This window comes from Oncorhynchus mykiss, chromosome 4 (genome assembly GCF_013265735.2).
Source record: "Oncorhynchus mykiss isolate Arlee chromosome 4, USDA_OmykA_1.1, whole genome shotgun sequence".
Lineage (NCBI taxonomy): Eukaryota > Metazoa > Chordata > Actinopteri > Salmoniformes > Salmonidae > Oncorhynchus > Oncorhynchus mykiss.
Genome location: NC_048568.1, coordinates 36,724,589 through 36,752,500, shown reverse-complemented (window position 1 = coordinate 36,752,500; position 27,912 = coordinate 36,724,589). Strand labels below are relative to the sequence as shown.

Genomic DNA, 27,912 nt, shown 5'->3' with positions numbered 1-27,912 from the left:
GAGAACAGGACATCAACATAATTATGGGAACTAGGCTACATGCTATGGAGACATATTGTTCCAATATGGTGACGTCAAGTGGTGAACTGAAAAGATAACTATATTTATCTATAGCCGGTTAGCAAGGAGTATAGACTGTAGTATGTCGTTGTCGTCTAAGGTTTAAGATTAGAACTGAAAGCAGCTATAAACCCTAGATGCATATGAAGCACTTGAAGTAGACATTGGCATAGGGATTACTTAAAAGCATCAGGGATATGAGCATTAATGAATTAATCATAAGTAAATAGATTTTTGATTGTATAGATAATGTTAATGTTAAGTGACATTCATAGTCTGCTGAAGATGCATGATGCATGCATGATGCATGATGCATGCTCTGAAATCACATTTATATTCTGAATTAGTTATTATGCGTACTGTGTACCTCATTTCTCTGCAGACAACATAGTAGGCCTAACAGTAAACTATTTTAATTTCCATGTCCTCTGCCTCAAGTTCAATATTTACCCGGGTATTATTGCTATCTTTGATGCTTTATCGTTTGTCTGTACAGTGTCTTATCTGCTGGTTCTTGGGATGATGAATGCAAGAGCAATCTGTCAGATGAAAAACCAAACAGTCAGTCAGTGAAGTAAACAGAGAGAAATAGTAAGTGTTGATTTAGACTAGACATAATCTACAGCGCACCCACTGTCTGTCTCACTGGAAATACGGTTCTGTGTGTCTTCTTTCTCTCTCTTTATTTATCTGTCTTTTGCTCCCTCTTTCTTTCTTTCTTTCTTTCTTTCTTTCTTTCTTTCTTTCTTTCTTTCTTTCTTTCTTTCTTTCTTTCTCTCTCTCCCCTCTCTCTCATCTTGCCTCTGTATAGCATTGATGTGCACAGTCTTTTATGCCTAAGGGAAAATTACTCTCTGAACAGAATCATACTAAAACACTGCCCTTTTTCTTTCCTTCTTTATTGGTTTCTTTATTTCTCCATCCATCCTTTCATCTCTCTCTCCCTCACTCTAGATCACTCTGCCTCTCTCTCCCTCACTCTAGATCTCTCTGCCTCTCTCTCCCTCACTCTAGATCTCTCTGCCTCTCTCTCCCTCTGAAATATTAACCGCCTTTATCCCTCTTTCTCTCTCTCTCTCTCTCTCTAGAGAGAGGCAGTCTAGCTGCTATAGGGGCAGTCTAGCCTGCTCATTTGGCAGTCTATCCAACAGCAGCCTAGCCTTCTCTCGAGGCAGTCTATCCAACAGCAGCCTAGCCTGCTCTAGAGGCAGTCTATCCACCAGCAGTCTAGCCTGCTATAGAGCCAGTCTATCCACCAGCAGTCTAGCCTGCTCTATTGACAGTCTATCCACCAGCAGCCTAGCCTGCTATAGAGGCGGTCTATCCACCAGCAGTCTAGCCTGCTCTATTGCCAGTCTATCCACCAGCAGCCTAGCCTGCTCTAGAGGCAGTCTATCCATCAGCAGTCTAGCCTGCTCTAGAGGCAGTCTATCCACCAGCAGTCTAGCCTGCTATAGAGGCGGTCTATCCACCAGCAGTCTAGCCTGCTCTATTGGCAGTCTATCCACCAGCAGCCTAGCCTGCTCTAGAGGCAGTCTATCCACCTGCAGCCTAGCCTGCTATAGAGGCAGTCTATCCACCAGCAGTCTAGCCTGCTCTTTTGGCAGTCTATCCACTAGCAGTCTAGCCTGCTATAGAGGCGGTCTATCCACCAGCAGTCTAGCCTGCTCTATTGGCAGTCTATCCACCAGCAGCCTAGCCTGCTGTAGAGGCAGTCTATCCATCAGCAGTCTAGGCTGCTCTAGAGGCAGTCTCTCCACCAGCAGTCTAGCCTGCTATAGAGGCGGTCTATCCACCAGCAGTCTAGCCTGCTCTATTGGCAGTCTATCCACCAGCAGCCTAGCCTGCTCTAGAGGCAGTCTATCCACCTGCAGCCTAGCCTGCTATAGAGGCAGTCTATCCACCAGCAGTCTAGCCTGCTCTTTTGGCAGTCTACCCACTAGCAGTCTAGCCTGCTATAGAGGCGGTCTATCCACCAGCAGTCTAGCCTGCTCTATTGGCAGTCTATCCACCAGCAGCCTAGCCTGCTGTAGAGGCAGTCTATCCATCAGCAGTCTCGGCTGCTCTAGAGGCAGTCTCTCCACCCGTAGTCTAGCCTGCTCTAGTGGCGGTCTATCCACCACCAGCCTAGCCTAGCCCGCAGTCAATCCATTTCCCTCTCTCTGTGTTTCACAATCTCTCCTGCCCTCAGACCAGAAACTTGTGATTGGCTCATTGACAATGTGATATGTAGTCATGGCCAAAAGTTGTGAGAATGACACAAACATTAAATTCCATAAAGTTTGCTCCTTCAGTGTCTTTAGATATTTTTGTCATATGTTACTATGGAATAGTGAAGTATAATTATAGGCATTTCAAAGGCTTTTATTGACAATTACATGAAGTTGATGCAAAGAGTCAATATTTGCAACGTTGACCCTTCTTTTTCAAGACCTCTGCAATCTGCCCTGGCATGCTGTCAATTAACTTCTGATGGCAGCCCATTCTTGCATAATTAATGCTTGGAGTTTGTCAGAATTTGTGGGTTTTTTGTTTGTCCACCCGCCTCTTGAGGATTGACCACAAGTTCTCAATGGGATTAAGGTCTGGGGAGTTTCCTGGCCATGGACCCAAAATATCAATGTTTTGTTATTTTTAATTTTTTTACCTTTATTTAACCAGGCAAGTCAGTTAAGAACAAATTCTTATTTTCAGTGACGGGGGTTTGAACTTGCAACCTTCCGGTTACTAGGCCAACGCTCAAATGCTCTAACCACTACCCTGCCGCCCCTGTTCCCTGAGCCACTTAGTTATCACTTTTGCAAGGTGCTCCATCATGCTGGAAAAGGCATTGTTTGTCACCAAACTGTTCCTGGATGGTTGGGAGAAGTTGCTCTCGGAGGATGTGTTGGTACCATTCTTTATTCATGGCTGTGTTTTTATGCAAAATTGTGAGTGAGCCCACTCCCTTGGCTGAGAAGCAACCCCACACATGAATGGTCTCAGGATGCTTTACTGTTGGCATGACACAGGACTGATGGTAGCGCTCACCTTGTCTTCTCTGGACAAGCTTTTTTTCCGGATGCCCCAAACAATCGGAAAGGGGATTCATCAGAGAAAATGACTTTACCCCAGTTCTTAGCAGTCCAATCCCTGTACCTTTTGCAGAATATCAGTCTGTCCCTGATGTTTTTCCTGGAGAGAAGTGGCTTCTTTGCTGCCCTTCTTGACACCAGACCATCCTCCAAAAGTCTTCGCCTCACTGTGCATGCAGATGCACTCACACCTGCCTGTTGCCGTTCCTGATCAAGCTCTCTACTTGTGGTGCCCCAATCCCGCAGCTGAATCAACTTTAGGAGACGGTCCTAGCTCTTGCTGGACTTTCTTGGGCGCCCTGAAGCCTTCTTCACAACAATTGAACCGCTCTTCTTGAAGTTCTTGATGATCCGATAAATGGTTGATTTAGGTGCAATCTTACTGGCAGCAATATCCTTGCATGTGCAGCCCTTTTTGTGCAAAGCAATGATGACAGCACGTGTTTCCTTGCCGATTAACCATGGTTGACAGAGGAAGAACAATGATTCCAAGCACCACCCTCCTTTTCAAGCTTCCAGTCTGTTATTCGAACTCAATCAGCATGACATAGGGATCTCCAGCCTTGTCCTCGTCAATACTCACACCTGTGTTAACGAGAGAATCAGTGACATGATGTCAGCTGGTCCTTTTGTGGCAGGGCTGAAAGGCAGTGGAAAAGTTTTTGGGCGATTCAGTTAATTTCCATGGCAAAGAGGGACTTTGCAATTAATTGCAATTCATCTCATCACTCTTCACAACATTCTGGAGACTTCGTGCAGAAAGCGTTGTGAAACTTTATATTTGTGTCATTCTCAAAACTTTTGGCCACGACTGTACAGAATGACATAATTAGCAGTAATTGTATGCATTTCCAGATCACTCTAGGTCTGCTAAAATGCATACAACACTGCATGTGGCATTTGCAAAGACTTAAATGACAGGGGTAGTCTGTTATTATGAAGATGACAGCTTCTAACATTTAATACCTGGAGCACAGACGATGCTGTTGTTGCAGTGTCCGCCATTTGTATTCTTCTTTTAATTAACATGCAGGGTGAATAACTGAATTGGAAGCCTCAGCCCTGTGGAGTCTCTAGGCCAGGTGTTGGTTATGTCTGTAATAGCTGCAGTACTGGGTCTGTCCTCTAGTACTAGCGCTGTTTAAAAGGCAGCATTTCAAGCAGTCGGAACTGACACTAGTCATGATATCATGGTCTGGAGCTTCCTGGACCCATGCTTCCTGGGGCATTTTTTTATTTTTATGCATTACTTCGACAGTATAGTTCAAGTCCAACTTTATTAGTCGTATGTATGCTATACGCGTGGTATACATCGTCCAATGGAATGCTGACTTGCAGGTTCCTTCTCGACAATGCAACAACAATAAGAATTATAATAGAAAAGAACATAAGAACATAAAGTCAATGGCTCAATAGAATAGAATAAACACTTTAGCATCAGTATAATACAGGAAGGGACCATGTAAAGTCCAATATTTACACATGTATTTACACGAAGGGGAGATGGGGGGCAAGGGTATAAACTGAGCAGTATAGTAACAGTCTGGTTGCAGAGGTTTGTGTGTGTGTGTGTGTGTGTGTGTGTGTGTGTGTGTGTGTGTGTGTGTGTGTGTGTGTGTGTGTGTGTGTGTGTGTGTTTGTGCGCTAAGGTGTGGAGAATCAGTGCAGGTGGTCTGTCCAGTTCAAGTGTTCAGCAGTCTGATGGCTTGTAGATAGAAACTGTATCTGAGCCAGTTGGGATCAGCCCTCATGCTCTTATACTGGCTCGCCACAGACTCCTCTTCTAATCCCCTGTGTCTCCATGTCTCCTCTCTCAATTTCCTCTATCTGACGGTCTGACTAAAAAGCCCCATACAGAGAGATCCCAGTGGAAGGTCATAATCAGTCTGCTACCATGGAGATCCCAGTGGAAGGCCATAATCAGTCTGCTACCATGGAGATCCCAGTGGAAGGTCATAATCAGTCTGCTACCATGGAGATCCCAGTGGAAGGACATAATCAGTCTGCTACTATGGAGATCCCAGTGGAAGGCCATAATCAGTCTGCTACCATGGAGATCCCAGTGGAAGGCCATAATCAGTCTCCTACCATGGAGATCCCAGTGGAAGGTCATAATCAGTCTGCTACCATGGGGATCCCAGTGGAAGGTCATAATCAGTCTGCTAGCATGGAGATCCCAGTGGAAGGTCATAATCAGTCTGCTACCATGGAGATCCCAGTGGAAGGCCATAATCAGTCTGCTACCATGGAGATCTCAGTGGAAGGTCAAAATCAGTCTACTACCATGGGGATCCCAGTGGAAGGTCATAATCAGTCTGCTAGCATGGAGACCTCGGCAGAAGGTCATAATCAGTCTGCTACCATGGAGACCTCAGTGGAAGGTCATAATCAGTCTGCTAGCATGGAGACCTCGGCAGAAGGTCATAATCAGTCTGCTACCATGGAGACCTCAGTGGAAGGTCAATATCAGTCTGCTAGCATGGAGACCTCGGTGGAAAGTCATGATCAGTCTGCTACCATGGAGACATCAGTATAAGGTCATGATCAGTCTGCTACAATGGAGCACTCAGTGTAAGGTGATAATCAGTCTGCTGCCATGGAGACCTCAGTGGAAGGTCATAATCAGTCTGCTACCATGGAGATCTCAGTGGAAGATCATAATCAGTCTGCTACCTTGGAGACCTCAGTGGAAGGTCATAGTCAGTCTGCTACCATGGAGAGCTCAGTGGAAAGTTATAATCAGTCTGCTACCATGGAGACCTCAGCGGAAGGTCATAATCAGTCTGCTACCATGGAGATTTCAGTGGAAGGTCATAGTCAGTCTGCTACCATGGAGATCTCAGTGGAAGATCATAATCAGTCTGCTACTATTGAGATCTCAGTGGAAGGTCATAATCAGTCTGCTAGCATGGAGAACTCAGTGGAAGGTCATAATCAGTCTGCTAGCATGGAGACCTCAGTGGAAGGTCATAATCAGTCTGCTAGCATGGAGAACTCAGTGGAAGGTCATAATCAGTCTGCTAGCATGGAGACCTCAGTGGAAGGTCATACGGATTGGGTTTTATGATGAGTGAGGATAACATTATGGGATAGCTGATATGGTGACTCATAGATATTACGTCACTGTGGTGTCTGTATTAGATTGATTTGGTCCCCTGTGCTACTCTGTCCTGTCTTCTCATGGGAGGTGATGACATACACTACCAGTCAAAAGTTTGGACACACCTACTCATTCAAGGGTTTTTCTTTATTTGTACTAGATTCTACATTTTGGAATAAAAGTGAAGACGTACAAATTACAAAATAACACATATGGATTCATGTAGTAACCAAAACAGTGTTAGACAAATCAAAATATATTTTATATTTGAGATTTTCGAAGTAGCCACGCCTTGATGACAGCTTTGCACACTCTTGGCATTCTCTCAACCAGCTTCATGAGGCAGTCACCTGGAATACAGGTGTGCCTTGTTAAATGTACATTAGTGGAATTTATTTCCTTCAAAATGCGTTTGAGCCAATCTGTTGTGTTGTGACGAGGTAGGGGTGGTATACAGAAGACAGCTCTATTTGGTCAAAGACCAAGTCCAAATTATGGCAAGAACAGCTCTCTGGAAAATGTCGAGAACATTGAAAGTATCTTCAAGTGCAGTCGCAAAAACAATCAATCGCCATGATGAAACTGGCTCTCATGAGGACCGGCACGGGAAAGGAAGATCCAGAGTTACCTCTGCTGTGGTATGATGAAACTGGCTCTCATGAGGACCGGCACGGGAAAGGAAGACCCAGAGTTACCTCTGCTGTGGTATGATGAAACTGGCTCTCATGAGGACCGGCACAGGAAAGGAAGACCCAGAGTTACCTCTGCTGTGGTATGATGAAACTGGCTCTCATGAGGACCGCCACAGGAAAGGAAGACCCAGAGTTATTTCTGCTGCAGAGGTACAGTTACCAGCCTCAGAAATTGCAGCCCAAATAAATGCTTCATAGAGTTCAAGTAACAGACACATCTCAACATCAACTGTGCAGAGGAGACTGTGTGAATCAGGCCTTCATGGTTGAATTGCTGCAAATAAACCACTACTAAAGGACACCAATAATAAGAAGAGACTTGCTTGGACCAAGAAACACAAGTAATGGACATTAGACCGGTGGAAATCTGTCCTTTGGTCTGATGAGTCTAAATCTGAGATTCTTGGTTCCAACAGCTATTTCTTTGTGAGACGCAGAGTATGTGAACGGAGGATCTCGCATGTGTGGTTCCCACCGTGAAGCATGGAAGAGGAGGCGTGATGGTGTAGGGGTGTTTGCTGGTGACAATGTCTGTGATTTATTTAGAATTCAAGGCACACTTAACCAGCATGGCTACCACAGCATTCTGCATTTGATGTCTTCACTATTATTCCACAATGTAGTTAATAGTAAAAATAAAGAAAAACCTTTGAATGAGTAGGTGTGTCCAAACTTTTGACTGGTACTGTAGTTCATGTCCACTTCTCATGGGAGGTGATGACACAGTCCTCTTCTCATGGGAGGTGATGACACAGTCCTCTTCTCATGGGAGGTGATGACACAGTCCTTTTATCATGGGAGGTGATGACACAGTCCTCTTCTCATGGGAGGTGATGACACAGTCCTCTTCTCATGGGAGGTGATGACACAGTCCTCTTCTCATGGGAGGTGATGACACAGTCCTCTTCTCATGGGAGGTGATGACACAGTCCTTTTATCATGGGAGATGATGACACAGTCCTTTCATCATGGGAGGTGATGACACAGTCCTTTTCTTATGAGAGGTGATGACACAGTCCTTTTCTCTTGGGAGATGATGACACAGTCCCTTTCTCATGGGAAGTGATGACACAGTCCTCTTCTCATGGGAGGTGATGACACATTCCTCTTCTCATGGGAAGTGATGACATATGATTCATTTTGTAACCGTGACATGATTCAACGCCTACTTCTGTATGTGAAGGGATTGTAATTGTGTCATGTCAAATATAACAGATTATACAATGGACTTCCTGCTTGTGTCAATGATATGCTTTTCATGGAGACCATGAATCTCTTTGTGAGTTGTGGTTCCATTCCTTCCAGGGTCACCATATGTACTCAATGCATGTTTCAACATCAATGTCTACACTTCTGTACGTCTTGGGTAAGAGCCTTGAATATAACCTAAACTTACATCTATTCTCCTCTCTACTTCCAGCAAGAGAAGAGAATGTGGCGACGTTCCGTGGTTCTGAGTACTTCTGCTACGACCTGTCCCAGAACCCCATCCAGTCATCCAGTGATGAGATCACGCTCTCCTTCAAGACGTGGCAGAGGAACGGTCTCTTGCTCCACACAGGGAAGTCTGCTGACTATGTCAACCTGGCCCTCAAGGACGGGGCGGTGAGCCTGGTCATCAACCTGGGCTCCGGGGCCTTCGAGGCCATTGTGGAGCCCGTCAACGGGAAGTTCAACGATAATGGCTGGCACGACATCAAGGTCACACGCAACCTCAGACAGGTAACCATGGAGACTGAGCAGACATAGGTTCACGACTGGTATTGATTAGTTGTAGTAATAGATGAATTGGTTTGTTATTAGTGTCGTGGGTTTATGTTGTTAGATTAGTGTTTACCTTTGATGTATTACATTAGATTCATGTGTATTTTTATATAGCACCTTTTCCAAGTGCCCTAAGCATGTTAGTTGAGAAATATTATGAGATAGACATTATGAATTTGTGTAGTGTTGAAGTATTATCAGTATGGTTAGGTAGTGTTTTCCCCTCTATGTATAACCCCTAGCAGTGACTATGTGAATAAAGAAGCACAGACTGCATAGTGATTGATAGTGGTGGAGCAGCTGATACCATGGCTCTCTGTTCCTCTCTGTCTCTCCTTATCTTGTGTTGCTTTTGAAGACTTAACCTATTTTCTTCATTTAAACGTATACTACTTTGTTTTATTCTTGACTAAGCTGACACTTCTATCAGGAGCCTTGTCGAAGAGTTGCTATCTTGTTGACTTCAGAAGTAGCTGTTTTCCTTTAAACAACTAGATGTTGCTCCTCTGTATAGCTACAGAAACTACAAGGTAGGGTTTAAGACACACATTAACTCGGGACAATGGAGGGACTTCGGGTGACAGACAATAGGAGCCTTCTGTTGGACATTTGTTTCAGATCAGTGGAGCATCTTATTCAAATCGTATAAATGGATGCTAAAATGGCATCTGATAGGTCCTTGTAAGCGTAGATAGTTCACAGCACACATCAGAATACTAGAATGGACATGAACATTCTTACGTTGGGATCAAGGTCAGCCATTTTTGGTCAGAGAGTTGGTTAACCATGGTTTGGCAGTGCTGTAATGAGACAGTGTGTAAAATAAGGAATTGGAAGAATGTATCTGTAATGTATGTTTGCTAGCTTGGTGGCCAGTTTTAAAGAAATTATTCCCTTCATTTTTCTAAGTAACTGCCAATGTGCCAACATTCCATTCAGCGTTGGACTTGTAACCGAAAGGTTGCAAGATCGAATCCCCGAGCTGACGAGGTAAAAATCTGTCGTTCTGCCCCTGAACAAGGCAGTTAACCCACTGTTCCTGGGCTGTCATAGTTAAATGCTATGATACCCTAGTTAAATAAAGGTAAAATAACTTGCCTAGTTAAATAAAGGTAAAATAAAAAAATAAAAAAATACAGTCAATCCACAGCCATACACTGGCTGAAAGCAGTTGATGACAGGACTTAGACAAGATGTACATGCAACAAGTACTGATATTGTATCCTATAATAACACTCACAGCTTTCCAAGAAGAAAGTAGACATTTATGGTATTTTTACATATATTTTTGAGGCTATTTATACAGACAATTGGTATAAAACCTGAATAAACTGTATTCATAATGATATGACAATATCTTTTGTAATATGACAATAATTATATTACACAATGTCTGATATTTCACGTTTCTTACTTTTTATTTTCCTGCATAGGTAAAATCAGGATTATGCCTCTACTGCCATTCATTCCTATTAGACTGGTTTGGATTTCTCCCAGACCCATATGGCTGCCATTCATTCCTATTAGACTGGTTTGGATTTCTCCCAGACCCATATGGCTGCCATTCATTCCTATTAGACTGGTTTGGATTTCTCCCAGACCCATATGGCTGCCATTCATTCCTATTAGACTGGTTTGGATTTCTCCCAGACCCATATGGCTGCCATTCATTCCTATTAGACTGGTTTGGATTTCTCCCAGACCCATATGGCTGCCATTCATTCCTATTAGACTGGTTTGGATTTCTCCCAGACCCATATGGCTGCCATTCATTCCTATTAGACTGGTTTGGATTTCTCCCAGACCCATATGGCAGCCATTCATTCCTATTAGACGGGTTTGGATTTCTCCCAGACCCATATGGCTGCCATTCATTCCTATTAGACGGGTTTGGATTTCTCCCAGACCCATATGGCTGCCATTCATTCCTATTAGACTGGTTTGGATTTCTCCCAGACCCATATGGCTGCCATTCATTCCTATTAGACTGGTTTGGATTTCTCCCAGACCCATATGGCTGCCATTCATTCCTATTAGACTGGTTTGGATTTCTCCCAGACCCATATGGCTGCCATTCATTCCTATTAGACTGGTTTGGATTTCTCCCAGACCCATATGGCTGCCATTTTCATTCTATTCTGGAATTTTGAGGGTTTATGACATAGCCCCTCTAATGATTGACAATGATTTCTATGGCTATACACTGGTACTATACACTAGTACGTGCTGTACTATAGCTGTAACTATGACTGTATTCTATTCTAACATTGTTACTCAACTTAACTTTAAGAAGTAGGGCTGTAAACTGGATATATACTTGTACTATAAGAGTGCAAGCACAGTGAGAAAAGCGATAGCAGGTAGCTGTTTGTTTGTGGTGTGGAGAGGGAGTGAGTGGCCAGTGGGCAGTGAAAGGGTTTCTTCAGCCGGTACTATGGAGATGAAGAGAGGTGGAAAAGTAAGTAAAGTGTTAATATCCTGCCACTAAGAGGTTTTTAAAGGATGTAGCCCACTAGCTAGCTACCAATGAAGGAACACTGACTCACAGACCAGAGGCTAAGCTAGGGCTCTTTTTTTGCTCCTTCACTCTCTTGCTCTCTCTTCCCCTTCCTCTTCTCTGTCTGTCTTTCTTTACCTTTCCGCCAGTCTATCTCCCTCTCTTTGGGAAGACATGCTTAGTTAGACTAACACTTACCTTTCATGAAATACTAAGTCATTGTATTTACTTACTAACTAACAGTTCTCTAAACAACTAACTAACGTACTAACTAACTATCATCCTGCTTCTCCTACGTCATTGTTTTTTATTTTGGTTTCTTTCTTCTCCCATTCCTTATTAACAACCGTTTTGTTCACTATTCTTTTGATTTCCTTTCTTCCCCTTTTCCGGAAAGCAATCAGGCATTGGACACGCTATGGTAAACATACTGCATTGTCTGGTAGATATCATTCTTATTGTCTTTTTTTGGATTTGCCGTGTGTCCCTCCCCCCTCTTCTTTTTCTGTTTATAATTTCAATTTCATCCTAGACACATCTTATCAAACAATGAGGAAATGGGTTTGTATTACCAACAGCTTTCTTCAGTTCTCAATATCCTCCCTGGCCTCTCAACCTCTTCCCCCCCCCCTCCTCCCCCTCCTCTTTTTTCAGTCCGTCTTTTACTTCTTTTTTTTATTCCTCATCGCTACGAAGTTCACAGAGGTTCTTCGAGTCTCAAATAAACCACCAGATTCTCCCTCTGACTTTTGATCTTTTGTCAGGGATGCATGAAAAATTGATGTTTTTTTCCACCAAATAAAAATCTCAACATTTTTTTGTGAGGACCGTCGCCACCCAAGAACTGAGAGAATCTCTGCCACAATCCAAACAACAAGAGTGAATCTTCAACAAGCCAGCAGCCGCCAAAACTCCGGTCCGGGCTCTAAAATGCTAAACAGAAACAAAATGGCGACAGAGAGACAAAATGGCGACCCCTTTCTTTACCGGATCTCTGACAGTTGTTTCCAACACACTCAGTCTGGCGCATGGCATGTCCACCACTGCTCATCAATGCCTTTTCACCTCCTGACCTCTGAAATCATATGACTTTTACCCTTTCACCCTCCTCACCCTCCTCAGCCATAACCACTAACACTTCACTTCCACGTTCACTCACCTTCAACCTATCACCTTATATCACTGTCTTGTCCCCCCACCCCTTCCCTGGATGTTGTGTTTGTAGCATGCTGGTTACAGTGGCGTCTGTGTGTTGTGGCTAACATTACACCCCCCCCCCCCCCCCTCCTGATCCCCTTGACTTGATTGGTGGAGGTACCCTGTCTCCCGATTGGCTTGATCATGCTTTGTATGACATCAAATCATGTATACCCCTTACATGTCCAACTTATTTGTGTTTCTGTTAACTTCTGAAGAATGAAAACCTTGGTTTCCGCATTTGTGAAGTTGTGTGATAATCCTCCCTATGTAATGCATGTGTGTGTATAAGGCCGAGTGTGTGTGTGTGTGTGTGTGTGTGTGTGTGTGTGTGTGTGTGTGTGTGTGTGTGTGTGTGTGTGTGTGTGTGTGTGTGTGTGTGTGTGTGTGTGTGTGTGTGTGTGTGTGTGCATATGCGTGTGATGTTTTGTATAGTTACAAATTGAACCCAGAAACCTAAGACAAGTACAAGCAATTTGTCCTTGGCAATTTGTCCATTTTTACTAACCCTCTCCCAACCTGAACTATCCAAACCGAATGAGAATCCATTATCTTACCCCCATCAAAAGATAAAGAAAATGTAGTCCTCTGCTCTGACATATTTTCTTCATCTGTCCTGTGAACCTACCTATTACTAAACCCATTAAATACTACCTCAAACGCTGTCTGAACCAAACTCTCAAACTATTGCTCCAAGGTACAAATCTACTAGGTACTATCTACTACAATGACTTCAGAAAGTATTCACACCCCAATACCTTTTTCCAACTTTTGTCGTGTTCCAGCCTGAGTATTTTATCACTGGCCTTCACACGACACGCCGTGATGTCAAAGTGGAATCATGTTGTTAGACATTTTTATAAATTAATAAACAATGAAGAGTCAATAAGTATTCATTTGTTATGGCAAGCCTAAGGAAGTCACATAATGAGTTTCATGGACTCACTCCGTGTGCAATAATAGTGTTTATTATGATTTTTTTAATGACTACCTCATCTCTGTAACTCACACATACAACTATCTGTAAGGTCCCTCAGTCGAACAGTGAATTTCAAAGACACAATCCACCACAAATACCGGGGAGGTTTTCCAATGCCTCACAAAGAAGGTAGATACAAAAATTAGACACTGAATATCCCTTTGAGCATGGTGAAGTTATTAATTACACTTTAGATGGTGTATCAATACACCCAATCACTACCAAGATACAGGCGTCCTTCCTAACTCAGATGCCGGAGAGGAAGGAAACCACTCAAGGATTTCACCATGAGGCCAATTGTGACCGAGTTTAATGGGTGTAATAGGAGAAAACTGGATGGATCAACAATATTGCAGTTACTACCTGCACAGAATAAGGCACTAAATTAATGCTGCAAAAATAGTGGCAAAACGATTTACTTTTTGTCCTGAATATGAAGTGTTATGTTTGGGGCAAATCCAATAGAACACATTACTGTGTACTAAGCACAGGCAACATCCTAAAGGAAAACCAGGTTCAGTTTGCTTTCCACCAGACTCTGGGAGATGAATTCACCTTTCAGCAGGACAATAACCTAAAACACAAGGCCAAATCTATACTGGAGTTGCTTACCAAGAAGACAGTGAATTTTTTTTTTTTTTTTTTTTTTTTTTATTTCACCTTTATTTAACCAGGTAGGCTAGTTGAGAACAAGTTCTCATTTGCAACTGCGACCTGGCCAAGATAAGGCATAGCAGTGTGAACAGACAACACAGAGTTACACATGGAGTAAACAATTAACAAGTCAATAACACAGTAGAAAAAAGGGGAGTCTATATATACATTGTGTGCAAAAGGCATGAGAAGGTAGGCAAATAATTACAATTATGCAGATTAACACTGGAGTGATAAATGATCAGATGGTTATGTACAGGTAGAGATTGGTGTGCAAAAGAGCAGAAAAATAAAAATAAATAAATAAAAACAGTATGGGGATGAGGTAGGTGAAAATGGGTGGGCTATTTACCAATAGACTATGTACAGCTGCAGCGATCGGTTAGCTGCTCGGATAGCAGATGTTTGAAGTTGGTGAGGGAGATAAAAGTCTCCAACTTCAGCGATTTTTGCAATTCGTTCCAGTCACAGGCAGCAGAGAACTGGAACGAAAGGCGGCCAAATGAGGTGTTGGCTTTAGGGATGATCAGTGAGATACACCTGCTGGAGCGCGTGCTACGGATGGGTGTTGCCATCGTAACCAGTGAACTGAGATAAGGCGGAGCTTTACCTAGCATGGACTTGTAGATGACCTGGAGCCAGTGGGTCTGGCGACGAATATGTAGCGAGGGCCAGCCGACTAGAGCATACAAGTCGCAGTGGTGGGTGGTATAAGGTGCTTTAGTGACAAAACGGATGGCACTGTGATAAACTGCATCCAGTTTGCTGAGTAGAGTGTTGGAAGCAATTTTGTAGATGACGTCGCCGAAGTCGAGGATCGGTAGGATAGTCAGTTTTACTAGGGTAAGTTTGGCGGCGTGAGTGAAGGAGGCTTTGTTGCGGAATAGAAAGCCGACTCTTGATTTGATTTTCGATTGGAGATGTTTGATATGGGTCTGGAAGGAGAGTTTAGAGTCTAGCCAGACACCTAGGTACTTATAGATGTCCACATATTCAAGGTCGGAACCATCCAGGGTGGTGATGCTGGTCAGGCGTGCGGGTGCAGGCAGCGAACGGTTGAAAAGCATGCATTTGGTTTTACTAGCGTTTAAGAGCAGTTGGAGGCCACGGAAGGAGTGCTGTATGGCATTGAAGCTCGTTTGAAGGTTAGATAGCACAGTGTCCAAGGACGGGCCGGAAGTATATAGAATGGTGTCGTCTGCGTAGAGGTGGATCAGGGAATCGCCCGCAGCATGAGAAACATCATTGATATATACAGAGAAAAGAGTCGGCCCGAGAATTGAACCCTGTGGCACCCCCATAGAGACTGCCAGAGGACCGGACAGCATGCCCTCCGATTTGACACACTGAACTCTGTCTGCAAAGTAATTGGTAAACCAGGCAAGGCAGTCATCCGAAAAACCGAGGCTACTGAGTCTGCCGATAAGAATACGGTGATTGACAGAGTCGAAAGCCTTGGCAAGGTCTATGAAGACGGCTGCACAGTACTGTCTTTTATCGATGGCAGTTATGATATCGTTTAGTACCTTGAGCGTGGCTGAGGTACACCCGTGACCGGCTCGGAAACCAGATTGCACAGCGGAGAAGGTACGGTGGGATTCAAGATGGTCAGTGACCTGTTTGTTGACTTGGCTTTCGAAGACCTTAGATAGGCAGGGCAGGATGGATATAGGTCTGTAACAGTTTGGGTCCAGGGTGTCGCCCCCTTTGAAGAGGGGGATGACTGCGGCAGCTTTCCAATCCTTGGGGATCTCAGACGATATGAAAGAGAGGTTGAACAGGCTGGTAATAGGGGTTGCGACAATGGCGGCGGATAGTTTCAGGAATAGAGGGTCCAGATTGTCCAGCCCAGCTGATTTGTACGGGTCCAGGTTTTGCAGCTCTTTCAGGACATCTGCTATCTGGATTTGGTAAAGGAGAACCTGGAGAGGCTTGGGCGAGTAGCTGCGGGGGGGGGGGAGCTGTTGTCCGAGGTTGGAGTAGCCAGGCGGAAGGCATGGCCAGCCGTTGAGAAATGCTTGTTGAAGTTTTCGATAATCATGGATTTATCGGTGGTGACCATGTTACCTAGTCTCAGTGCAGTGGGCAGCTGGGAGGAGGTGCTCTTGTTCTCCATGGACTTCACAGTGTCCCAGAACTTTTTGGAGTTGGAGCTACAGGATGCAAACTTCTGCCTGAAGAAGTTGGCTTTAGCTTTCCTGACTGACTGTGTGTATTGGTTCCTGACTTCCCTGAACAGTTGCATATCGCGGGGACTATTCGATGTTAGCGCAGTCCGCCACAGGATGTTTTTGTGCTGGTCGAGGGCAGTCAGGTCTGGAGTGAACCAGGGGCTATATCTGTTCTTAGTTCTGCATTTTTTGAACGGAGCATGCTTATCTAAAATGGTGAGGAAGTTACTTTTAAAGAAAGACCAGGCATCCTCAACTGACGGGATGAGGTCAATGTCCTTCCAGGATACCCGGGCCAGGTCGATTAGAAAGGCCTGCTCACAGAAGTGTTTTAGGGAGCGTTTGACAGTGATGAGGGGTGGTCGTTTGACTGCGGCTCCGTAGCGGATACAGGCAATGAGGCAGTGATCGCTGAGATCCTGGTTGTAGACAGCGGAGGTGTATTTGGAGGGCCAGTTGGTCAGGATGACGTCAATGAGGGTGCCCTTGTTTACAGAGTTAGGGTTGTACCTGGTGGGTTCCTTGATGATTTGAGTGAGATTGAGGGCATCTAGCTTAGATTGTAGGACTGCCGGGGTGTTAAGCATATCCCAGTTTAGGTCACCTAACAGAACAAACTCTGAAGCTAGATGGGGGGCGATCAATTCACAAATGGTGTCCAGGGCACAGCTGGGAGCTGAGGGGGGTCGGTAGCAGGCGGCAACAGTGAGAGACTTATTTCTGGAGAGAGTAATTTTCAAAATTAGTAGTTCAAACTGTTTGGGTATGGACCTGGAGAGTATGACATTACTTTGCAGGCTATCTCTGCAGTAGACTGCAACTCCTCCCCCTTTGGCAGTTCTATCTTGACGGAAGATGTTATAGTTGGGTATGGAAATCTCAGAATTTTTGGTGGCCTTCCTGAGCCAGGATTCAGACACGGCAAGGACATCAGGGTTAGCAGAGTGTGCTAGAGCAGTGAGTAAGACACACTTAGGGAGGAGGCTTCTGATGTTGACATGCATGAAACCAAGGCTTTTTCGATCACAGAAGTCAACAAATGAGGGTGCCTGGGGACATGCAGGGCCTGGGTTTACCTCCACATCACCCGCGGAACAGAGAAGGAGTAGTATGAGGGTGCGGCTGAAGGCTATCAAAACTGGTCGTCTAGGGCGTTGGGGACAGAGAATAAGAGGAGCAGGTTTCTGGGCATGGTAGAATATATTCAGGGCATAATGCGCAAACAGGGTTATGGTGGGGTGCGGGTACAGCGGAGGTAAGCCCAGGCACTGGGTGACGATGAGAGAGGTTGTATCTCTGGACATGCTGGTTGTAATGGGTGAGGTCACCGCATGTGTGGGGGGTGGGACAAAGGAGGTATCAGGGGTATAAAGAGTGGAACTAGGGGCTCCATTGTAAACTAAAACAATGATAACTAACCTGCACAACAGTATACAAGGCATATTGACATTTGAGAGAGACATATAGCAAGGCATACAGTAATCACAGGTGTTGAGTTGGGAGAGCTAGCTAAAACAGTAGGTGAGACAACAACAGCTAATCAGCTAGCACAACAACAGCAGGTAGAATGGCGATAGATTAGGCAGAGAGGGTCGGATTAACTACACACAGAGCCTAAGTGCGGCTGGGGCCGACAGATAAAACATAAACAAGCAGAATGGATTACCGTGAATTAATGGACAGTCCAGCCTGCATCAGCTATGTAGCCAAGTGATCAGTGTCCAAGGGGCAGCGGTGGATGGGGCAGGGAAGCTGGACTGGCGAGTGTTATCCAGGTTAGAAAACTAACAATGACTAAATAGCTTGTAGCCAGTTAGCTGGTTAGCTTCTGAAGGTTCTTGAGTGTGTTCTAAAAATGTAAAGATAATAGCGGTTCCGTATCACATTGGGTGAGGCAGGTTACCGGAAGGTATAAACAAATTAAAAATCGAAAAGGGATAGAAAGTAAATATGGGTTCAGTGAGTGTTTGGGACGCGGCGATTCAGATGGTTAGCAGGCCTGTGCTAACAAGCTAACAGTTAGTAGACGGTGCTAAACACGGTAGCAGTTAGCGGACCGGGCTAAACAAGCTAGCAGTTAGCAGGCCGAATTTGCAAGCAAGGAGATAGCAAGGGCTAGAGAGTTAGCCTTTGGGGACGTCGCGATGGGGGGAGTCTGTTTATTCCTCTTCATGCGGTGACATCAATGGACCGGTCGTGGGTCTGGATATTGTAGCCCAGGAGCTCAAAATGTTCCGTTTGCGATGGGAATCCGGGGGTGAAAAATAAAATAAAAGATAGGTCCGTTATGCTCTGGTTAGAGTCGCGTTGTTCGAACTGGCGAGAGCTTTCCGAGCTAAAGGTTAGCTGATGACCGGTTAGCTGACCGGTTAGCTGAAGACCGCTAGCAATGTTTTGCTGAAGCTGGTAGTTAGTTGGCTAGTTGGCTAGCTTCAGTTGAGGGGTTCCAGATCCGAAGTAAATATAAATACTTTAGGAAAAAAGCTACGTTGGGTGAGGCGGGTTGCAGGAGAGTATTTAGAAGAAGTTGAGGTTCAGCAAAAAGTTTTAAAGATATGTGAAGAAAAAAAACGAAAACGAAACGAAAACAAACGATATATACAAGGAACACGACAACACGTCCTACTGCTACGCCATCTTGGAAGTAGGTTCCTAAGTGGCCGAGTTATAGTTTTGACTTAAATCTGCTTGAAAATCTATGGCAAGATCTGAAAACGGTTGTCTAGAAATGACCAACAACCAATTTGACAGAGCTTGAAGAATTTCGAAACAAATAATGGGCCAATGTTGCACAATCCAGGTGTGGAAAGCTCTTAGAGACTTACCCAGAAAGACTCACAGCTGTAAGGTGATTCTACAAAGTATTGACTCAGGCGTATGAATGCTTCAGTAAACGTAATACTTATGTTTTTCATTTTCAATACATTTCCAAAACATTTCTCAATTTTTTTTCTTCTATTTTGTCATTATCGGTCATTGTGTGTAAATGGGTGAGAAAATACATATATTTTATCCATTTTGAATTCAGGCTGTAAACACAAAAAAAATCAGGAATATGTCAAGTGGTATGAATACCTTCTGAAGTCACTGTAGCTACTAGTTACGATAGACTAGGAACTAGCTACTAGCCCAGGTGATCTCCGTTAGGAGTAAAATACATAGATATAGTCCATTAGGTCATAGCAGACCAAGGTGAGAGGTGTGTGTATCCTATACATACTGAACAAGCAGTTCCACCTCAGCGACTAATGCCTTGGCTTTGGTATGTGTTACCCTATAACAGGTGACCATCTCTGTGGATGGGATCCTCACCACAACAGGCTATACCCAGGAAGACTACACCATGCTGGGGTCTGATGACTTCTTCTACGTGGGTGGGAGTCCTAGTACGGCTGACCTACCTGGTTCTCCTGTCAGCAACAACTTCATGGGCTGTCTGAAAGAGGTAGGTTTAGGTTAGGGGGAATTGAAGGTACGCACACTTACACACAAACACAAATGCAAACACACACACACACACACACAAATGCAAACACACACACACACACACACACATATGCAAACACATACACACACACACACACACATATGCAAACACACTCACACACACACACACACACACACACACACACACACACACACACACACACACACACACACACACACACACACACACACACACACACACACACACACACACACACACACACAAATGCAAACACACACACACACACACATACAAATGCAAACACACACACACACACACACACACAAATGCAAACACACACACATGCAAACACACACACACACACACACACACACACACACACACACACACACACACAAATGCAAACACACACACATGCAAACACACACACACACACACACAAATGCAAACATACACACACACAAACCCCATCCCGCCCACACACAGACACACACATCCACTAAGCTAGTCAGAGCGGTTGAATTACATATGTAAAATCAGCAAGGTTGTCCTCCGCTAAGCAGCAGCAGTAGCAATGAGAAATGAAATTGCATTATCAATGAAAGCTGCTGAGCTGGCAGACCGGGGAAGTGCTCAGCAGCCATTCAATACTTCTCAGCTTAATCTAATTTACAACATTCACAGCAGTTAGTTGTGTGTTAGAAAATGGCCCCCGAATACTTTTCTGTCATATGTCATTTGCAGTCTAAACTTGACTGTAGTAAAGCAGTGGATTACTGTACGCCAGTCCTAGTGCTCACTACCAAGAAAGGGCATTTTGGTGTGATAGGACACAACGTATTGTTGTTGTTCTAGGATATTTAAAATATATATAAAAAATGTACTAAAATGTACTTTAGAATGTACATCAATGTACTGAAATGTACTTTAGAATGTAATAAAATGTGATTTAGAATGTACATGAATGTACTAAAATGCACTTTAGAATGTACTAAAATGTACTTTAGAATGTACATCAATGTACTGAAATGTACTTTGGAATGTAATAAAATGTGATTTGGAATGTACTAAAATGTACTTTAGAATATACTACAATGTACTACAATTAACATTAGAAAGTACTTTACAATGTACTAAAAGGTAATAAAATTAACTTTAGAATCTACAAAAATGTACTTTAGAATGTACTACAATGAACTTGTGGTTGTTTCACCTAGTCTCCCCTTAAGATGGATGCCCTACCTGTTAGCCACTCTGTATAAGAGTGTCTGGGAAAATGAATGAAATGTTTGAATAAGAAAAGGAGAGCTCACTGTAGGAGCTCAGATCCAATAGATGAATAACCAACGTTTGGACAGCCAATCGGTCTTCATCAGGATATAATGACAAGCACTGCAGGTCACTAGTTTATACAGTTTGAAAGGACACGCGGGTGTCAGTAATCATGGCTGGCTGGGACTTGATTTCATTGGTCGATTTACAGATATGAATAGAACATACGTATATAAAGCATGAATGGATTACATACGATCACAGATACAATGTGGCTACGTAGGCCTATAAATATAATTTACAATGGATAGCAAAAACACCATAATCACACGAATGGCTTCAGATCAAACTCAAATGCTAAACTCTGATTTATAACCCCGAAATATCCCCGCATAACGTCTCATTGCGCCTCGATCCTGATGGAAACTATAAGGGTAAAGGCTGCGCTCAATGCAATGGCGCTTATGCATGTAAACACATGCAAACATCCTCAAACATCCTCAAACAGGGAAACGGATCCCAATCAAAGGTGTTATCACGTGCTCCTCTAAGGCAGTTATTTATCTTAGAATTTGTACTTGTGGTAAAAAGGATGTGGGCAAAATGAAGCGCAAACTCAATTTAGTTTGGGAGTCCCGATGGGACATTTAGGCAGGCCTATGTTGCCACATTGTATCTATGATTGTATGTAATCCATTCATGCTTTTTATGTGTTCTATTTATATCTGTAAATTGACCAATGAAATCAAGCCACAGACGACCATGAGAACAGACACCTGCGTGTCCTTTCAAACTATATAAACTAGTGACCTGCAGTGTTTGTTGTTAAACCCTGATGAAGACAGCTTGGCTGTCCAAATGCTGGTTATTCATTTATTGCATCTGAGCTCCTAGTGTGCGCCTCTACTTTAATTTTTCAAGTGTTCTACTCCGCTAGCCAGCACCTCGCGTAAACAGGTGTTCTACTCCACTAGCCAGCACCTCTCGTAAAAACAGGTGTTCTACTCCACTAGCCAGCACCTCGCGTAAACAGGTGTTCTACTCCACTAGCCAGCACCTCTCGTAAACAGGTGTTCTACTCCGCTAGCCAGCACCTTGCATAAACAGGTGTTCTACTCCACTAGCCAGCACCTCGCATAAACAGGTGTTCTACTCCGCTAGCCAGCACCTCGCATAAACAGGTGTTCTACTCCACTAGCCAGCACCTCGCATAAACAGGTGTTCTACTCCGCTAGCCAGCACCTCACATAAACAGGTGTTCTACTCCACTAGCCAGCACCTCACATAAACAGGTGATCTACTCCACTAGCTAGCACCTCGCATAAACAGGTGTTCTACTCCGCTAGCCAGCACCTCGCGTAAACAGGTGTTCTACTCCACTAGCCAGCACCTCACATAAACAGGTGATCTACTCCACTAGCTAGCACCTCGCATAAACAGGTGTTCTACTCCGCTAGCCAGCACCTCACATAAACAGGTGTTCTACTCCACTAGCCAGCACCTCACATAAACAGGTGATCTACTCCACTAGCTAGCACCTCGCATAAACAGGTGTTCTACTCCGCTAGCCAGCACCTCGCATAAACAGGTGTTCTACTCCACTAGCTAGCACCTCGCATAAACAGGTGTTCTACTCCACTAGCCAGCACCTCGCATAAACAGCCTCACATAAACAGGTGATCTACTCCACTAGCCAGCACCTCGTGTAAACAGGTGTTCTACTCCGCTAGCCAGCACCTCGCATAAACAGGTGTTCTACTCCGCTAGCCAGCACCTCGTGTAAACAGGTGTTCTACTCCGCTAGCCAGCACCTCACATAAACAGGTGATCTACTCCACTAGCCAGCACCTCGTGTAAACAGGTGTTCTACTCCGCTAGCCAGCACCTCACATAAACAGGTGATCTACTCCACTAGGTAGCACCTCTCGTAAACAGGTGATCTACTCCACTAGCCAGCACCTCGCGTAAACAGGTGTTCTACTCCGCTAGCCAGCACCTCTCGTAAACAGGTGATCTACTCGACTAGCCAGCACCTCACATAAACAGGTGTTCTACTCCGCTAGCCAGCACCTCTCGTAAACAGGTGTTCTACTCCGCTAGCCAGCACCTCACATAAACAGGTGATCTACTCCACTAGCTAGCACCTTGCGTAAACAGGTGTGTGTTTCTTCCACCTCCAAATTAATCAAATGTCCATTTTACATTTCCCAGGCATTTTAGGTTTTAGATTGTATTCCTTCCTCTTCTTATTTTATTGGCCATTATTCATTCTATCCTCACCATGACACTACATTATTGTGAAGTGTTTGTGATCATAATTGTCTCGGTCCATTACACAAGGGCTGAAATTAGCTTGAAATCTTCAGAATTAGTTATCTTTCTTGGGGAATCTTTAAACTATTATTCTCCACACCCTCGATAAACCTGCAACTGTTGTGATTAAATTCTCATTATCACAAACGCTCATATTTCAAAGGACAGCTATTTACTGTTGAAAGAGAGGATGACAATTGAACCATTACAAGGCCATTTAGTGGAAAATAAGCAAATTATTCAAATGATAAAATGGGTTGATCTTGCTCTCTCCTCAGAAGGAAGACTAAGGGTGCATCTCACATGGATTCCTGTTTCTCTTATAGACAATATGTATATTTTTTGGCTCTGTACTCCAGCACATAACATTATTTGCCGTTAACTTCTATTGGGCCCAAATAATCTGAAACACAACCAAAACAAACAGGAAATGCATTCAACAAGTTTGTAGAGTCACAAGCTTTATTATTTAATTCATATTTATTTAACTAGGCAAGTCAGTCAAGAACAAGTGCTTATTTTACAATGACAGCCTACTCCAGCTAAACACTCCCCTGAACCAGGCAACCCTTGGCCAATTGTGCGCCACCCGATGGGACTCCCAATCACAGCTTTTTGTGATAAAGCCTGGGATTGAACCAGTGTCTGTACTGATACCTCTAGCACTGACATGCAGTGCCTTAGACTGCTGTGCCACTCGGCAGGAGGGTGTTAGGAATATGGGACTAAATCCTAAACTTTTGACTACTTTATTACACATATAAGTTAATTTTGTCCCAAAAACTATGTACAGAAAGTGCTGTAACGGTTCACCCCATATAAACGGTTCACCCCATAGAAACAGTTCACCAAATATAAACAGTTCACCCCATATAAACGGTTCACCCCATAGAAACAGTTCACCAAATATAAACGGTTCACCTCATATAAACGGTTCACCCCATATAAACGGTTCACCCCATATAAACAGTTCACCCCATATAAACGGTTCACCCCATATAAACAGTTCACCCCATATAAACGGTTCACCCCATATAAACGGTTCACCCTATATAAACAGTTCACCCCATATAAACAGTTCACCCCATATTAACAGTTCACCCCATAGAAACAGTTCACCCCATATAAACGGTTCACCCCATATAAACAGTTCACCCCATATAAACGGTTCACCCCATATTAACGGTTCACCCCATATTAACAGTTCACCCCATATGGATGAAAATACCCTCAAATTAAGGCTGACAGTCTGCACTTTAACCTCATAGTCATGATATAATTTCCAATCCAAAGTGCTGGAGTGTCAATGCCCCCCCCCCAACCCCCCTCCCCCATGTTTGGAATAATTTACAAAACCTCATTCCATCTTGAATCTTTGGTGCCAACAGGGCAGTTTAGAACGCTGATGAGGGATGACTTCACTGAGGTCTGCAAGTGTTTTAGGGATTGTAAAAATGTATTTGTGTTGTTTAAATGTAGTGTATCTGTAACTGCTGTATCTTGTAGTTTACACATTCCCCCCGGTCTCCCTGTCTCCCGTTCCCCCGGTCTCCCGGTCCCCCCTGCTTTCTAATGACACCCAGAGACCCGGTCCCCCAGTCTCCCGGTCCCCCTGTCTCCCGGTCCCCCTGTCTCCCGGTCCCCCTGTCTCCCGGTCCCACTGTCTCCCGTTCCCCCGGTCTCCCGGTCCCCCGGTCCCCCCTGCTTTCTAATGACACCCAGAGACCCGGTCCCCCAGTCTCCCGGTCCCCCTGTCTCCCGGTCCCACTGTTTCCCGTTCCCCCGGTCTCCCGGTCCCCCTGTCTCCCGGTCCCCCTGTCTCCCGGTCCCACTGTCTCCCGTTCCCCCGGTCCCCCGGTCTCCCGTTCCCCCGGTCTCCCGTTCCCCCGGTCTCCCGGTCCCCCGGTCCCCCCTGCTTTCTAATGACACCCAGAGACACAGTTATACCTACAGTCAGAGTAACCCCAAGGTGACTGTGTTCAGTAGATGAGAGTTCATCATTGGGATAATATAGGAATAATATGATTGCCTTATGGGGACATTTATGATTGTCTTCCAACACTAACAGCTAACCTCCCTCCATGTTTTCAGCATCTGTATCAGTAGTGTAAATCTGTATACAGAGTGGTTGCCCCTCCAGCATTATTATCAATCACCATGTGACTGGTGGAGTGGAGAGTCATAGGTAGTATCCCAAATTGTACCTAATTTAGTGCACTACTTTTGACCAGAGGCCCATAGGGAATAGGGTGCGATTTAGGATGCATCCACAGCATGTGATCCACGATGGACTGCATTTTGTTGCATGTCCAGCCTGGCTTGACTGACTGACTGTCTGCTGGGTCTATCCCTTACAACCATGTTCACCCTGCCGTGGCTCTGTCTGGGCTGATGAACTCTGCCTGCCAGCACACTGCCTCTATCCCTTTCTCTCTCTCTCTCTCTCTCTCTCCCTCTCTCTCTCTCTCTCTCTCTCTCTCTCTCTCTTCCTCTCTCTCTCTCTCTCTCTCTCTATCTCTCTCTCTCTTTATCTCTCTATCTTTATGTCCCCCTCCCTCTCCTCCCCTGTACACAGCTGATGACGGATTACTCAGTTCATTTGGGCCCGCTGGATGGTTGGATCACGCTTCATCACTGCCTCTCTCTTCCAATGCTTTTCTCATGGAACAGAGGGAGGAGGAGGGATGGAGGAGGTGGGAGGAAGGCCAGAGCTGGAACAGAGGGAGAAGGGCAAAGGGAGGAAGAAGGGGGAGGGCCAGAGTGAGAGGATGAAGGAGAGATGGAGTGGGGTAGAAGGAGGAGGGGTTGGACTCCTCTTTCTCTCTTTCTCTCTCTCCCTCCCTGACTATCTCCCTCCCTCTCTCTCTCTCCCTCCCTGACTATCTCCCTCCCTTTCTCTCCCTCCCTGACTATCTCTCTCCCTCTCTCTCCCTCCCTGACTATCTCCCTACCTCTCTCTCCCTCCCTGACAATCTCCCTCTCACTCTCTCCCTCCATGACTATCTCCCTCCCTCACTCTCCCTCCCTGACTATCTCCCTCCCTCTCTCTCCCTCACTGGAAGTAAAATAGAATGTTACTGTAGTCCTCCTCTATTCTCTGCACCCTCCACACCCACTAGGCATAGGGACGATAGCAGCATCACTCCTCGTGTGCAGCCGTGTGGGCCAGCAGTCATGTGACGTGAGCCAGTGGGCAGCGAGGCGGTAGCGGTGGCAGCCATGTCCCCTGGCGTCCACAGGGCACCAGCGCCAAGCCAAGCAGGCCAGGGTTCTAAAGAGTCAGCTTGTGTAGTTGCTCTGCTCTGAGAGGCTGTTGTGGCTGCTACTGTCATCCAGATTGTGGACGGAGGGGAGGAAGGGGGATTAGGGAAGGACGAAGGGAGGGAGGGAAGAAGGGAGGGAGTGAGCAAGAGACCAACATTTGGCATTTGGGAGGAATGTACTGCCCGCATCATCCTCAAAGTCGTCATCAGCCCTGTTCTATATTTAACCAAACCAGTCTCTGCTCATTTCAGTTTAAAAAATATGTATAAATCACACACAGCACACGTTTTCTCAGAGGCACGCAGGGATACTCCTCTGACCTCTAACCCCTGACCTTTGCATTGCGTTTGACCCCTGAGCATACACTCAGCAAGCTCTGCAGTAAACAGACACACAACAATGTGGCCCCTGTCTCTCTACATTGTAAGCCCCACACATCCATACAATGTACATGGTTTTGATATGTGGCTTTTGTCTTTCTAGTGGCAGTATAACTTACCGTTACAGCATCAAATCCCTCCAGCCTCCACCTAGGTGAGCTATTGCTCACATATTCATCTTAATGATATCCCTATTTGTACACACAACACCACTCAATTCCACCATGTCCACCCAGGAATATGAATAATGATTTTAAATAGTGTTTATTATATCACATTTATCTGGATCAAACCACTTCATTTCAAATCCCTAATCCCTCCTCTCGTCCAATTTAAAAAATATATTTACACTCAGGCTCATTGTAGCATCGATCTACCTCTGTTTAAACATTACTCTCAAGGCTCTCTGGGGAGAGACTATTGAGTCCTCTAGCTACATTACAGTTGGCAGGCAGGGAAGGAGGGAAACAGGCATAGAGGGAGAGATGGAGGGAGACAGGCATAGAGGGAGAGATGGAGGGAGACAGGCATAGAGGGAGAGATGGAGGGAGACAGGCATAGAGGGAGAGATGGAGGGAGACAGGCATAGAGGGAGGGATGGAGGGAGACAGGCATAGAGGGAGAGATGGAGGGAGACAGGCATAGAGGGAGAGATGGAGGGAGACAGGCATAGAGGGAGAGATGGAGGGAGACATGCATAGAGGGATGGATGGAGAGGGACAGGTGTAGAGGGAGGGATGGAGGGAGACATGTGATGAGGGAGGGATGGAGGGAGTGAGGTGTAGAGAGGGGGATGGAGGGAGTGAGGTGTAGAGGGAGGGGTGGAGGGAGTGAGGTGGAGAGGGAGGGATGAGGGAGTGAGGTGTAGAGGCAGGGATGGAGGGAGTGAGGTGTAGAGGGAGGGGTGGAGGGAGTGAGGCGTAGAGGGAGGGATGGAGGGAGACATGTGTAGAGGGAGGGATGGAGGGAGACGTGTAGAGGGAGGGGTGGAGGGAGTGAGGTGTAGAGGGAGGGGTGGAGGGAGTGAGGTGTAAAGGGAGGGATGGA

General features: G+C 45.0%; 1 protein-coding gene across 5 annotated transcripts in view; it reads left to right on the top strand.

The window, feature by feature from the left end:
- nrxn3b (neurexin 3b) overlaps window positions 1–27,912 on the top strand; it is a 610,311-nt gene that overhangs the window by 108,854 nt on the left and 473,545 nt on the right. For 4 of the 5 annotated variants that reach the window (XM_036976207.1, XM_036976208.1, XM_036976205.1 and 1 more), the window contains exons 5-7: window positions 8,347–8,648; window positions 11,585–11,608; window positions 19,472–19,633. In XM_036976207.1, the coding sequence (XP_036832102.1) occupies window positions 8,347–8,648; window positions 11,585–11,608; window positions 19,472–19,633 (488 nt within the window). The remainder of the gene's footprint in view (window positions 1–8,346; window positions 8,649–11,584; window positions 11,609–19,471; window positions 19,634–27,912) is intronic. The other variant, XM_036976206.1, reaches the window with a different exon arrangement.